Source organism: Myotis myotis, unplaced genomic scaffold (assembly GCF_014108235.1).
Source record: "Myotis myotis isolate mMyoMyo1 unplaced genomic scaffold, mMyoMyo1.p scaffold_m19_p_11, whole genome shotgun sequence".
Taxonomy (NCBI): domain Eukaryota; kingdom Metazoa; phylum Chordata; class Mammalia; order Chiroptera; family Vespertilionidae; genus Myotis; species Myotis myotis.
This window is the reverse complement of record NW_023416315.1, coordinates 41,679,630-41,694,344: the sequence shown is the minus strand read 5'-3', so window position 1 is coordinate 41,694,344 and position 14,715 is coordinate 41,679,630. Positions and strand designations below refer to the sequence as shown.

Here is a 14,715-nt window from a genome sequence, read left to right as displayed (position 1 = left end):
AGTCCTGTGACTTTTCCTAGGCACTCTGGGCATTTCCTTACTTTATAGCCTTTTTCCCCTCATAGACCAAACTTCGTTCACTGAAAGACTTGGGAATTAGAATACTTCAGAATTTAAAATTACTCCAAAGCTTTCAATAGACTACCCGTGGTCGGCAAACTGCGGCTCACAAGCCACATGCAGCTCTTTGGCCCCTTGAGTGTGGCTCTTCCACAAAATACCACGTGCGGGCGTGCATACAGTGGGATTGAAACTTCGTGGCCCATGCGCAGGAGTCGGTTTTCGGCCTGGGCGAGTCTATTTTGAAGAAGTACTGTTGATATTTATCTCTGAGTTTGCCGACCACTGGCTAGGCAATATGTACTTGTTTGCTGGTATTATTGTCACCTGGTATGATCTTAAACCAATGGAATCAAATGGAATACCTTTAAAAGCGTATGTGGCTGTTGCTTGTGGTGAGGTCAGAGCCCTGAAAGAGTTTCTTTGATTGAAAAGAGTCGTTAGTTTGTATGCTGCAAGCATTAAAATACAGAAAGCCATTTGAGGAAGGCATTATGAACATATCACATACAGCATAGTACGTTTAGCATAGAAAGCAAGGATAGCACAGTATAATAGTAATGGTTTGCCCTGATTAAATGAATATCTCACTCTGTACCAGCTCATAGATGCTTACTACCTCTGGGCTTCTTTGAGGTGCTGGTCATTAGGTATATTGTATACTTACACTTGCACAGGCTGATTTCAGCATAACATTGGGAGTTACAAAATTATAGTCCGGAAGGAAGGCTTTCTGAATATTGTCTGATCTCCCCTCACACCTCAGGTGAATTAACTCCATCTTGGAGCTACACAATATCATTGACTTGCCTGATGCAAGACTTATGCAGTAATTGCCATCACAAGCGTTGTTTTGAAGTAGCTCAGTAGTTTCATTTTCATGTGAAAGGAGATAGGAAAGTGGTTAGTTCTATATTGTGTGATTTTCTGCCACCTACTGATGCAAGTTGTTATTTCATTTGTAATACATTCTTAAGATTTTGTATTGATTTTATAGAGAGAGAAACATTGATCAGTTGCTTCCCACACATGCCCCGACTAGAGATTGAACCCACAACCTGGGTATGTGCCCTGACCAGAAATCAAACCTGTCACTTTTTGGTGTATGGGATGATACTCTGATCAAGTGAGCCACACCAGCCAGGATAATATTTCATTTGTAGAATCTTGGAAAAAATAACCTTTCAGAAAATATGAAACCCTAAACATCTCCTATTGCTAATGAAATGACCTGTGCTCATTTATTTTAATGATTAGAATTAAAAGTACTTCTTTCTGTATATCATTTCTTATTTTTATGAAAATTTTTGAAGTGTCATTGTTTTTACTTTTATTTCTAAATATATGTACTTTGCAGATTCATTAAGGAAAAAGACAATTTTTTTTCTGTACTGCAGTATTGTCTTCATAAATAATTTGAAGCGAAGAGATGAATGTTTTAATGTTATCGAACTTATAAGGAATATGTTTAAAAATAGAATGAGAATGTAGAAAATGTTAATACAGAAATTAATTTTATTAATATGATGTTCTACATACTCTATTTCAAATTCAAAAACTGGATTTAGGATCTGAGAGCTCATTTATTTTCTCATTAATCCTTCCAATTAAACTTTCTACCCCTTATTCAAGCTTTAGAGTGAGTCAAGAAATAGCAGAATAGGAAATAAGAAACTAGGGGACCACTCAGGTAATCAGATTGAGAGAATAAAAAGTAAAATATGTTGAACAAAAAGATTCAGGGCTCATATTTCTCCGCCATCTAATGGTTTCAGGAATGAAAAATAGTAAGTAACTAATTGGCACTTCTAACCTCATTAGCTCATCATTAAATGAGATACCTATAGGGCACACAGAGTAGATCGGCAGGTAACGGTGCTCCAAACAAAACCCATGAGGAAACATCATCTTGATCTTGGAGGAAGGCGCCCACTGTTCAGTTGGTTTACTTTTCTAACTTGTCCTCAAAATATTAGCACTTAATTAGGTCATGATAGAACATTATAAATTAGTTCTTTTAAGTTAAAAGTTAAAAGTCACTGGTGCCTCAATACCACATCCCCTAGAACACATCTTTTCAGATTGGTTTATTTTGAAACTCGTGTAATTTTATTGTAGTTTATGACCACGTAAAATACAGGAGACTAAACTTTGAACATAGTATTTCTAATGCGGAGCTTGTGAGTAAAAGTAACAACTTAGGAGCTCATAACAGCTGTTAATTAACTGACTCTAATGTATCACACATGATGAAATATAATGTTCTAGTGTCCACTTATGTTCTCCTACTTTGAATCCTTAGGTATAGCTTTAGTTTGGGTATATATTGTATCTAAAAAGGAATGGATTATGATTTTTATTTTTTAAAACAATTTATATAAGTAACTTGATTACTTAATTTTATTATTTAAAGCAATATACACACCTGAAAACCTGTATTTGAAACAGGGTTGACTTTAGAACATTACAAAATACAGTATTTAATATGACACAATTGATATTGAGAAAAGTTACTCTTTAATAGCTGAAGTTTTTATGCTTTAAAAATAGTTATTTGAAAATATTGTCATTAATCCTTTGGTGTCTCTTCTAAATATAAGTGAAATGTGGGTTTTGTGACTTCGGATTCCCTGTTTTAATTCTGCTAGTCAGAATCCTATAGTGGAGACCCTTCAATGAATGCTAGAGCTTTTATGTTTAATGCTCTCTCTGAATGTACTTTTGTAGGTAATTAATTCTTTTTTTTCCCTTTCTCTACTTGTCCATGAAAAGAAACTATCGAGAACAGAGGTATGTGATGAGAATAATCAACATGCAACTAAAAATTTTAAATCTTATTCGCATCTTTGGAATTCATATATGCAATTATAAGTCAGGTTTACTTTTTTATGCTAAGTAGTCATACACTAAACTTGATTTTTCATGACCTTAAAATGACAATTTTAATAATGGTGCTGTGAAATGTATTACTTTTAAAATGTTATTTAATTTTAATGTTTTTTTTTTCATCCAGCAATATTATAATTATTTCTGTTACTTTTTTTTTTTTTAAATATATTTTATTGATTTTCTACAGAGAGGAAGGGAGAGAGACAGAGAGTTAGAAACATCGATGAGAGAGAAACATCAATCAGCTGCCTCCTGCACATCTCCTACTGGGGATATGCCCGCAACCCAGGTACATGCCCTTGACCGGAATCGAACCCGGGACCCCTCAGTCCGCAGGCCGACGCTCTATCCACTGAGCCAAACCGGTTTTGGCATTTCTGTTACTTTTATAAATTGATTTTTCCCCCTTCTAAAACAAGTGTCCTCTATGTTAAGGTGTCACCGTTTACATTAATTAGTTTTCCTTCACATTTATAACACTATTACTGCCTAGTACTTTCGGAGAAGACTTATTGTTTATTTGTTACTGTTGTTATATCAGTAACTTCCACTCGCAAGTGATACAATCTCTATGGGCACAGTGTTGTGGTCAGGAGAATGTCCTGGCATGTGATGAGCCTGTTTAATCTCTGCATAAGAAAATATTTTTGTACTGAACAGATCATTGTTCAGGTAGTTAAAGAAATGCTTTGCATTGTTGGAATCTGGTTGTCTAGTGTATTTTTTAAAAAAATAAAAAAAAGCCCATAGTGCTAGGTACCCCATTCATCCATAACCTTAAAGTCTATGTTTAATCTACAGCATAAAAAGGGATGCAAAGCATTTCTATAGTTCTGTAAGAATTTATTTTTTAAATAAACCTAAGTTAGCCCATATTGAGTACACCCTTTTCATTTTAAAAAGTACTAATGTTGTTGGCTATTGATACAAAATGAAATATCCTGGAAATTGATAGCCCAGACCAGGTCTTGTACATCATAGAGTTATTAGTTTTGTACTCAAGATATCTTTGCAGATTACTACTTCCTTAGCTTTTCCTACTGTTTTATTAAATGCCTGCGGCCAATTAGGAATAAGATGTAATAAACATGGCAAGACTTTTACAATGAAAATTGTAAACTTTACCTTCTGTTTTCTTTCATGTTGTAATTTAAAATTTCCATAAGATTTAGCCCTAAGTATCTACAGAGTCTCCATAAATAAATGGTGCCCACAGGGTACCAACTGAGATCCTGGTCAGTTAACATAGGTATTAGAAAAAACTGACCTTGCCCTGGAGTAACTAACTCCTTATTAATGCAAAAAGTAAAACAGGCAAAATGAAATTTTATTAATTTAATAAGTTTAATTAAAATTTAAAAACAGATTTCTCTGTGCCATGTTTTAAGACTCTTGTGTGTTGAAACACTGGAGAAGAGCCGGAGCCATTTAAGCTTTCTGTTGAGTAGAAGTTGATCATCATATCAGAAATCTAAGTTGAGTGGCTTTCTTCCGGGAAAAACAGAAGTAGACTAACTAGATAAAAAATTGATGATTCAACTTCATTTCCATAGGAGCTAAAGCTATAATGTAATATAACATTGCTGACTATATAAAAGGGAAAGTAAAGTGCTCCAAGATGTGTCCTCACCAGGGACACTGTCCAGAATAAAGGAGTTGTCCACAGTACAAAAAAAAAAAAAAAAAGATGACTATGTAAAGCTGTGCACCAGTCTTATTCTAACTCAGTATATGCATAGGTATAGTTAAGGAGATGTTTACACTAAGACTCTGTGTACCTGGTATGATTTCATGTCTGTTGGTAGTACTGATCATCATTTTCTCAATCTGACTACTCTTTTGGAATCTAGTTTATGTTTTGAGACTTGTCTCATCGTAAGCAGATACTTATTTTATTTATTTTGATTTGTTTTAATGCAACCTTTATTTATTCCTGCCCTTGTCCATAGGGTTTGTACAATAATTCTCACAGTGGAGGAGTAGCAGAATGGACTTTAGATCAGGAAGCCATGAATGTATAGATATCTTCTGAATGATTTTTATTTTTGAGAATATATGTTAAATGATTATAGAGAAAGTGGTAAGGCCAATGGACAAAAGCATGCATTAAGAAATTTATAGGGGGATAAAATGGACACATATGTAATACCCTTTGTAATACTTTAAGCAATAAAAAATAAAAAATAAAAATAAATAAATAAAGAAAGAAAGAAAGAAATTTATAGTCTTGTAAAAATATCTTCAGATACTCAATTAAAGATGTGCCCAGTTTCAAAGGATGCCAGAAAGTAGGAATAAGAATTTTGAGTTGTCCTTGCCTTTAAATTGAGTTTTTCTTTGAGGTTCCATGATAAGAGGACCAATTGACAAGAAATCAGACACCTACTTGCTAGTATGTGGTGTTGGGAAATCACTTAAACTTCCCTCAACTCTCAAACCAGATAGAGTTCCTTGTAATCTGTAAAGCATTATGGCAAGGGAAGTTATTGGTATGTGGTCTCTGAAGACATCGTGTTACTCTGGTCTTCAAATGAAAGAGATGGATGTGGTTCTCAGAGAGGAAGGTGGCATTCATTGACATAAGTGAGCCCTGCACATACTGGTTAAGCTGGTGAACGAATTGATGAACATAAAAGTTTGCTTTGACACTAAATGTAAGACCATATTAAATTGGTAGCCAGTTATCAGATTTATATTAATTACATAATAGCTCAGAAATACCAAATTGGGCATAACTTTCAAAATATTGGAGAAGTCAGGCAAGTAATTCTGTGAAGATACCTAATAAATGTTTCCTCTGAGAACATGTCCTCACGGTTTTCATTATAGAAGGAATTTGTGATAGGTTTAATTGCAGGTCTGACGAAAAGATAAGAAGCAAACCCATTTTTTTCCTTTTTGTCTACAAATGCCTTAATGGAATATAGAAGCTCCATTCTGGGACAGAGTGGAGGCAGAAGCCCATACATGAATGACATCACTTTAAACCTGCCAGGGTCATATTGTGAAGGTATGACCATGGAGCCTAGGAGCCAGGGAGAGTTCTTATATGTCCTGTAGTTAGAAGGATGGCTATTGGTTGGTCCTTTTCTTTCAAGTCTTCAGTGAAGAAGGCCTCCATGATTTTTTCAGTTCATGCTATTGTTTATACTTTAGCATAATTGCTTTAGGACTTAGCAGCTGTACACTTTATAATAAGAATTACAAGTTTGAGTTTCAGTTTTCAAGCAGATTTGCAAATAGCAATAGAATAAGAAAACATCCATGGAACTTGGATTTCTAAGGCATCTATATTCAGCTTAAATATTATCTTTCTTTGTCTGAAATGAACACACATCATTATGATTAAGGTGAAATGGAATAAACAATTAGATCGTGTGTTACTGATCTATGCCTTCAGCAGAAATGCCCTTCCCCATTTCTTTTCTCTCTCACCTATTTTAGCCACTTTATTTTCTGCTTGTGAACCTCCCTCCTTTTTTTTTTAAGCCTTTCTTAGTTTGTTTTTATATGATTATTTCAATGATAGTCATGCATCTGTCAGTGTGACTTGGTACACATTACACAATATTTTTAAAACAGTAAAGTAATCATTTCAATGACAGACAGCCCAGACACTGACAAAGCACTGGAGAAACGCCTCCTTCAGGATTAAGGTGAAGATTTCATTAAATATTTTTTCATTGTATTCTCATTTTGAAAATGTGCAAGAATCATTAAATTAAATATTATGATTCAATGGACCCTTTTAGGGAAGATCAGACTTCCCTCACAATTCTTTTTTGAGTAAAAAGAATTTAACTAAATAAGCTTTTATTTTCTTTTGGTCATTATTTATTTTTAAAACTCATGCACATGTCTAAGATATTTACATATGACAGGGGAGTGTGATGTACTTTTCCTATTATAAAACTTAGCACTGGTCAGGTCACCTAATGTGATTTTCAAGTCACTGCTGGATTCCAAAATTCTATGAAACCACCAAAATTTAGTAAGAAAGACACAAAGACTAGAAAGATAAATTCAATTTAAAGAAATGTAAAGAGATCATTTAGTTGGTCATTTATGATCTTTTATAACAAATGATGAAATGTTATTTTCTTGATCATGGGGACCTGATATTCTCTATCTTCACTACAGGTTAAACAAGAAGATATAAGTTTGTTATAATATATGATGGGTATTTAAAAGGGTCCATTTCTGGACCGTGAAAGGTGTTCAATTTTATGCTTGAGCTCTTTAACAAAATTAGTAATCATTAACATTTTCATGTATTTACTATGTGAAGAAAGTTACATGTATTACTAATGGAATTTTAAGAATGCAAAGTAGTTCTGTATTTTGAAATAGCTAAGAATATGATCTGGCTGGGGTGAAAAAACAAGCTGTCCCAGAAATTCATTGAACTCAAACTCCCTTCCAGCCCTCTGACTGAAAAGCACAGTTTACAATATTTTTAGCATTTAAGATGTTTGTACCCTGTGCAAAAGAAGAGTATGTACTGCACAGAAATTATGAAGGAGTGATAAAACATGCTCAGTTAAAAAAAAAAAAAAATGGGTGCCATCCATTTAATCCTGTGCTATCAGCTAAGGAGGCCTCAGTAAATGCCTAAATGCCAGAGACATGTAAGGAGAAGGTAATTCGGAGGAATTAATGGGAAAGGTCAAGTGTAGTTGGAACTTGTCTTTATTTAATTTGAATTTAGTGAGCCACATCTCATCAGCTTAGAAAGATTATCATTAAAGGTAATAATGACAAACATGAGTTGTTAAACATAAAGATTATGTGATGTTGATGGGATATTCTCTGCAATTCCTTTATAAATATTAATATGATTCAAAAGGCAACAGAGAACTTTGATTTTATTGAGAGCATTTTTCAAGCATTGATAGACAATTTTACTGATGCACGGCAAGAAAGAAAATATAATTGCAGAGATTAAAGATCTCTTGCATAAGAAGATATATTATTTGTCCTATATTATTAACACTATAAATATGGAAGAATTGTATTATATTTTCAATAAATTAATTTTTCATAATGTTCTGGGAAACAGGAAGATTACAATTATGACCTGAAGTCACTTAAAGGGTTAAAACTTAAAGGGTTAAAATATTTTGAAGGATTATGTATCAAAGAATTATAGATAAAATTAGTCTTATAAATTTAATGAGGAATTCTTTCTTTAAAAGGGAAGAGTAGATTTAATTTCACAAATTAATATATGTACTTTATGTCAGAAAATCTTTAGATTTGTAACAATGTATGAATACATATATAGGATTGAAATAATATGAGTGAGGTTATTTGGTACTTTAATAGAGTGAATGACCAAGTATTTCAAACATTTGAAACAGTGTTTGATTAAGGAAGCAAACATCTGAAAGTGGTATATTTTGGATAGAATTTAGCATCAGCAAGTAATCATGACTAGCATGGTAACTAAGGAAAAACCAAATGAGAAAAGGAGTTAGCAAATGTGCACCATTGTTGGAGACCTTTTTCAGCACAGCTCTGTTTGAAATTCTCCACCCAACGCTAATCCGTGCCCTCCAGCAATAGTACTGAATGGAACTGAATCAAGTGTTTTATTCAGTTGGCTGCTTGTGGGCCAGGCACTGGCAAGTGATGAGATTAACTACTGAGGAAGGGGGCCGACTAGGTAGTCCGATCTAAAGTTTTTTACCCTATCCCTTTAGACAGAGGAATAGGAAGGAATCTGTTCCCATCTTAGCTAATCACCAGAGTGAGTAGAGTCAGTAACAGGGCAGACTTCCCCCGTTTCACTCCTACAGTGGAGATAGAGAACCGAGGTTACCTACAATTATCCTTCCATCATTTCATCAAGATTCAGTTACTTTTTCAACCCTTTTCTCCTCTTGCTAAATTATCTTCCTTTACATATTCTACTGTGCAGTTATAGAATTATATGTTTGACTCACCTTTGAATCTTTTTCAATTTCTTCATATTTTTGTGCAATCAACAGTAAAGTTCCAAATTGAACAGAGACCTTGAATAAGAGTTTATTTGGATTAAGTTATAGAATATAGCTTAGAAATCCATCCATTTTTTTTTAAAGGACCAATCAAGGTTACTTTATATAATGTTTAGAAATCATGAATAGTTTATTCTCCACAGTGAAAAAAACGATGTCTTATCCGGGCAAGGACTGTCTGTCCAACAGGGCTCCTTTGGCACCATTTCTTTTTTTTTTTTTTTAAGACAAAAGCTGCAGTGAACACCTCTAAGTATAGTGAACTGACAATGAAAAACTTCATCTTTCTATATTTTCCCCCTAAAGCAAAGCTTTATTCATTCAGACTGTAAAGGCTTCAGCGACTGCATTTCTGATCTCTAGGAGGACTTGAACTTGTCACATGTATGAATAATCTCATGTGTTGTTATGGATTTGACTCATGTAGATCATTATCCCTCCCTCTTTTTTTCCTGAAATAATATTTGTATATGTCTGTATTCATGTGTGTGTGTCTTGTTTTCTGACTCTGAAATGTTTATTATGCCTTAGACAGTTACCCCAGGGAGATTATGTAAAAAAGCCTGGAGATGGCGACTCTTTTTATAGCGACATTCCTCCTGGAGTCAGCACAAACTCAGCATCTAGTTCTAAGAAGAGGTCTGCTTTTCTGTCGCATTTTCAGATTTCTACCTGTTCCATCACACATTATTCCATTAGTCAGAACATTTCATTATTTTGCAGCAGGTTTGATTACTTCTTCCTTCTTTCTTGAATGTTAAAAAAAAATAGTATCCTTTGTTCTTTGATTACTCTGATTCAAAATGCCATATGCTCAGAACCACTTGTTTAACAAATCAGACCAGAAATCCAAACAAAACAAAACAAATAATGTTAACTCTATATAGAAACCCTATATAGAAACCCAAGTTTTTCAATCTTGCTCTTTATATGGCTTAAGAAACTATACCTAGTATTCTATCATATTTTAAATGGTGAGCTTTATGTCATGTTTGGTAGTCAAAGAAAAAGGTTACTGTCATGCTTCGATAAAAGCAGCTGTTAAAATACATTGGTAATATGAATGCTGTGTTGAATATGTTTTAATTGTAAATATATCAAAGCTAAGCTTGCTGTGAAAAAAAAAAAGACTGCTTCTCTGTGAATCATATATTTGAATATTATGATTTTGCCTTTTATGCCTGAAATGATTATTTCTAGACTTTATGACTTAGAGCTTGGTTGCCAGTTAAATTTAAGTATATTTAATGCTTTAAGTCCTATAATATTGTGGATGGGGTTAAGATATTGTTTATATGTCTTAAACTTGGATGCTATATTTTTGTTGCAGGAACTTAAGGTGTATGACACCATTTAGAATTCTGCATGCTTTATAATTGCTTAATAAAATAAACTGATAGCAGAAATAAATAGGTGGGATGTTTTAGGAAAGAAGACATTCATTGAAAGACACTAAAATTTTCCTGTGGAGAATTTTTTTTTTTTAATTGTTGGTGGGGGTATAATATATAGGGAAAAAAAGATTGATAGCCCTAATTATTACTTTGGTCATAGTAGTTACTTTGTAGATTGCTAGTTTATTGAAAAGAAGCATGATGTCTCCTGGAGTTCTAAAGAGAGTGAATCATCTGTAAAAATTTCACTCTTTATAAATAATCAGGAAGGACAGTAGAAGAGCTGGGAACTCCACCTTGGAACTCTCTTAAGAATGAAAGGGTGTTTTTACTAAGATAGCACAGCTTAAAACAAAAGTAAAAATAGTGTTTGTTTGTTTTTTTTTTTTTTTTTTCAAAACAAGTACAATTCTACGGAAGGATGTTAAAAAAATTATTTTAATTTATTGGGGGCTTTTTGAGTAAGAGAATAAGATTTACTTAAATTCTCTCAGCATGGAAGTTTTTTTTTCTCGGTCAAATATTTAATGTTAAAGTAAATAATATGGTAAATAAGTGGAGAAATCAGTGGGTTCCAGTAGAATTTCTGTTGTCCTGTACAAAATGGGCATCATTCTTAATCAGCAAATGATGTTGAATAAGTTCCAATCTAGGGAATTCATATATAATAATTGTGTTGATTTATTTTTATTCAGTGAAGAAAGTTCCTTATAAAATAGGCATTATTAGCATTAACTGAATACTATGTGGAAAAGATTTTAAGTATAATGCTATTTCCTACAGTAGCTCAAGAAGGGTTTGAAGTATTAATTGAATAATTCCCAGATTTTAGTAAAATCTCAATGGGTTATGACTTTTAAGTAGTTAATAATAGTATCAGATTATGTGACTTCTCCTAAGTATATGTAGTTTGTTAAAATACTTTTCTTATGTGGTTCAAGGTAGGTGTGGACATTTTGCTTCTTGTAGACGATTCATTTAAAGATGCCAGGACAATTGATTTAAATAGCAGAAGGGCTTCATGGTGCATGGGCTTTGTGAGAGATACTCCCATAACAACCATATGACTCAGTTTACTAATTGGGAAGTTAACTAACAGTTAACACTTATTGGACAGTTAACTACATTTTGGGAGTGCCATATATAGAGAGAAAATGCCAATTCTCAGAAAATAATTTTATTGTTTTTTTAAAAAAACTAAGTATTCCTCTGATAAAGTTTAGCCAGGTTAAATAGAACAAATCTTAATGAAATCTCTTGGAAGTCCATGTTCTCATAATATTTGAATGGAAACCATTGCTTTACAATTAAGAAACATCTATGGTGGGACCCCATTAGAACTCGCTACTTGGGTTGTATAACCAAAATATGTAGTGAATTTGCTCTGTGTAGTGTTTGTGCTCTGGGGAATGTAATTGGCTTGCATTGTATCCTGATACTTTGCAGTGATAAACTGTTGTAATGGGGTTCCATTGTATTTGACTTTTCTTAAATTGAATGTTGTGTAATTTTGCCTTTTTCATGAAGATGTTCATGTTCTGTTCATTCATTTTAGATTTTTTCTTTCTTGATTTATTTAACGCACAGCAACACTTACAAGTTTTGCTTAATGATTTCTAAACATTCATTGGGTTATATTTTTGCACAATATATACACATTTTCAATTTCAGGTCAAACGGACTCTCTCATTCTTGGAGTGAAAGGATTCCAGACACAAAGCATACAGACATCTGTGAAAATGGGCGACCTCGAAGTAACTCTTGGCAAGGTACAGGGTGGCATTCTGAACCCATCTGTCCACATGACCCAAATTCTATATTCTGTGGCTCCTGATTGTAAAGACTTGTTCTTTTCTGTGAGCTCTTTAGCTCCTCTCCCAGTGGAGAAAGGGCATTTACTATGAGTTCAGTTCTTTTTATTTTCTTGGATGGGAAATGAGAGGATTTGATAGCACCAGCGCACTAGACACATTGGGAAGGTTGTACAGAGCTGTAAAGCGCTGTGCTCTGGGTGATGCCAGCTGTAAATGACACCCACTTGAAATACGATGTAATTAAACATATGGTGGGTTTTTTAAATTACTTATATTCAAATCTAGCTATAACCTATCTTTTTTCAGGTAATGTGGGAGGCAACAGAAAGAAAATCAGAGGCAAAAGATTTAGACCTCGGTCTAATTCCACTGAGTAAGTCTGCACCTCTCCTGGAAAAAGGCTATCATCCAAGGTCCTGTGCAGTTAGTGTGGAAAGCTAATTAACCAGCTCGCCAGAGAACTGTAAACCATGCCTCTGGCCGTGGTTTTGTCTTTTCAGTTCCTTTTTTTGCCATTTTAAAATTAACCATGGCTTTTCTCTTTTACATAGGCATCTCCGCAACTGTGCCCAAAGCCATATTCACTGACAGCGTGGGGTCTGGCCCTCGCTGCAGGCTTTTTGCTCCAGTTCCCTGCCATTGTGGTGTCTTGGTTGCGTTTGAAGGGAATTTTGATAACATTCCTTTCTTCTCATCCCCTGGGGTCCAGCCATTTCAGAGGGGTCACCCTTCCTCTCCCCAATAGTCACACAGCCTAGAAGCATCCGGGGGAAATTCCCACTGTCCTAGAGCATGATGCTGCTCACAGGGGACACCACCTCTCCCGGGCTTCCTGGCAGCACGCTAAGCATTCTCTCAGACTAATGGAATTCCTTTCCCCTTTAAATTTTTCTTCCCGGGACATTTATAAGGGCATTTACCTAAACTTGCTCTTTAACGGAATCATTGTCACTAAATGCAACACTATCCATTTTGAAGGATAGCCACATTTTTTTTAAAAAAGTGGGGATGGGATCTGAAGTTACATTTAAGTCATTTATAATGAGTTAAACACATTTTTTGTGTTTGCTTGTTTCTCCACTGAATAAAGTACAAGCAAAACTAAGCTTCCCCAAACCCCATGGAATAAAACACCTGGCCCTGCTTCTGGATTTTTACCACCTGGTTTTAATTAACCATGTTTTTTTGATCCATTTAAATTTTTTTTTTTTTTACTAATATCTCAGTTCAGCGCTAGTTCTTCCTCCCAGGATCTCTGTTGCTTCTTTATGACTTCAATATTTTAAAAAATCTGAATAGCAGGTATTGGTTAACTGCTTCTCAGAAACTTATGTTAGCTTTCCCATCGTATACCCTGCCTTTTTCAGTCCAGGACAATAACATTGCCCTGAAATTCGGACCTTCCTGCTGATGGTATTGTCTTGTAAGTGGCTTGTCGAAGTTTCCTAGAGGATATTTTACCATAGAAACAATAGATAGGTTCAAGTGATACCATTGCATGGCCCAGAATGGCATCATAGAACTCCATCATAAATAACTAATCTATTAGAGTTTATCTTATACATCCCCAAAGTGCTTGGATGCTTTAGGACTCATTGTGGATAAACTCTTCTTGGAATGTTGTTTGATTTATTTTGCATGAGGTCACCTGGTGAAGGGCTCCTTAACTTATCCCAGTGGCTCACAGTAGTATAGATGAAATTGCAAAATGTTCTTCAGAACTTCCTACTGTTTAGTTTTCTAACAGTATTTCGTATAACAATGCTTTGAAAACTCAAGTGACTAAGAAAAAAGATCCAACATTATATTAAAACTGTGAGTTTAGGACCCAAAGGATACTTGGTGTTGAGCAAGATTCATAACAGTGTTTTTTAGAGCGATCACTTATTTTTACAATTTTTTCTGTAAAATTCCCACTTGCATCATATGATAAATATTATGCTGCTAGCTTGCCCTTGAGAAATCTTGCCTGTGAGATAATTCAGTTATAACATTTAATAAGCGATCATAATGGAATTATCTTTACGAAGAAGAAATATAAAGGATTCCCTCAGAATTTTCAGACTTTCCAGATTTGGGTTACATGTCTCATGTTACCTAAATGGAGCCACGTCTGTGAAGCTGACCACATACCTGTTGTACAGGCACTGTACTGCATATATATTTTTTTCTTAGAAGGAATACTAATACATAGCATATCAAGAATTATATTGACAAGTTTTTTTAATCCTTTCCATATTTGTTAAATAATCCCATTTGCCTCTGATATAACAACATCATTTGTGTGACCGTATGAGGAGCAGAATGACCATGGAAAAACACATCTTTTTAATTTTTTTAGACTAAGAGGTATTACCAGATCTGTTATTTCAACATTCCTTTTAGTATCTCATCATCCCACAGGATGATGAAACATTGGGACATAAATTAAAACATGCACCACGAATGCATACTCTGCTAATTAACAACACAAGATATCCTGGTTTAATGTATTGTTTTCCCCCCTGAAAGCTTTTGCATCTTCCTCACTGTTGTACGTGATGTTAAACCAGTTTTTGG

The 14,715-nt window shown here is 34.3% G+C and overlaps 1 protein-coding gene across 10 annotated transcripts in view; it reads left to right on the top strand.

Moving 5' to 3' along the window:
* The window catches only part of ADAM22 (ADAM metallopeptidase domain 22), a 179,938-nt gene that overhangs the window by 152,036 nt on the left and 13,187 nt on the right, over positions 1–14,715 (top strand). For 7 of the 10 annotated variants that reach the window (XM_036328276.1, XM_036328274.1, XM_036328275.1 and 4 more), the window contains exons 26-29: positions 2,833–2,850; positions 9,480–9,587; positions 12,014–12,111; positions 12,463–12,529. In XM_036328276.1, coding sequence (XP_036184169.1) covers positions 2,833–2,850; positions 9,480–9,587; positions 12,014–12,111; positions 12,463–12,529 — 291 coding nt within the window. The remainder of the gene's footprint in view (positions 1–2,832; positions 2,851–9,479; positions 9,588–12,013; positions 12,112–12,462; positions 12,530–14,715) is intronic. The other 3 variants (XM_036328278.1, XM_036328277.1, XM_036328273.1) reach the window with 1 other exon arrangement.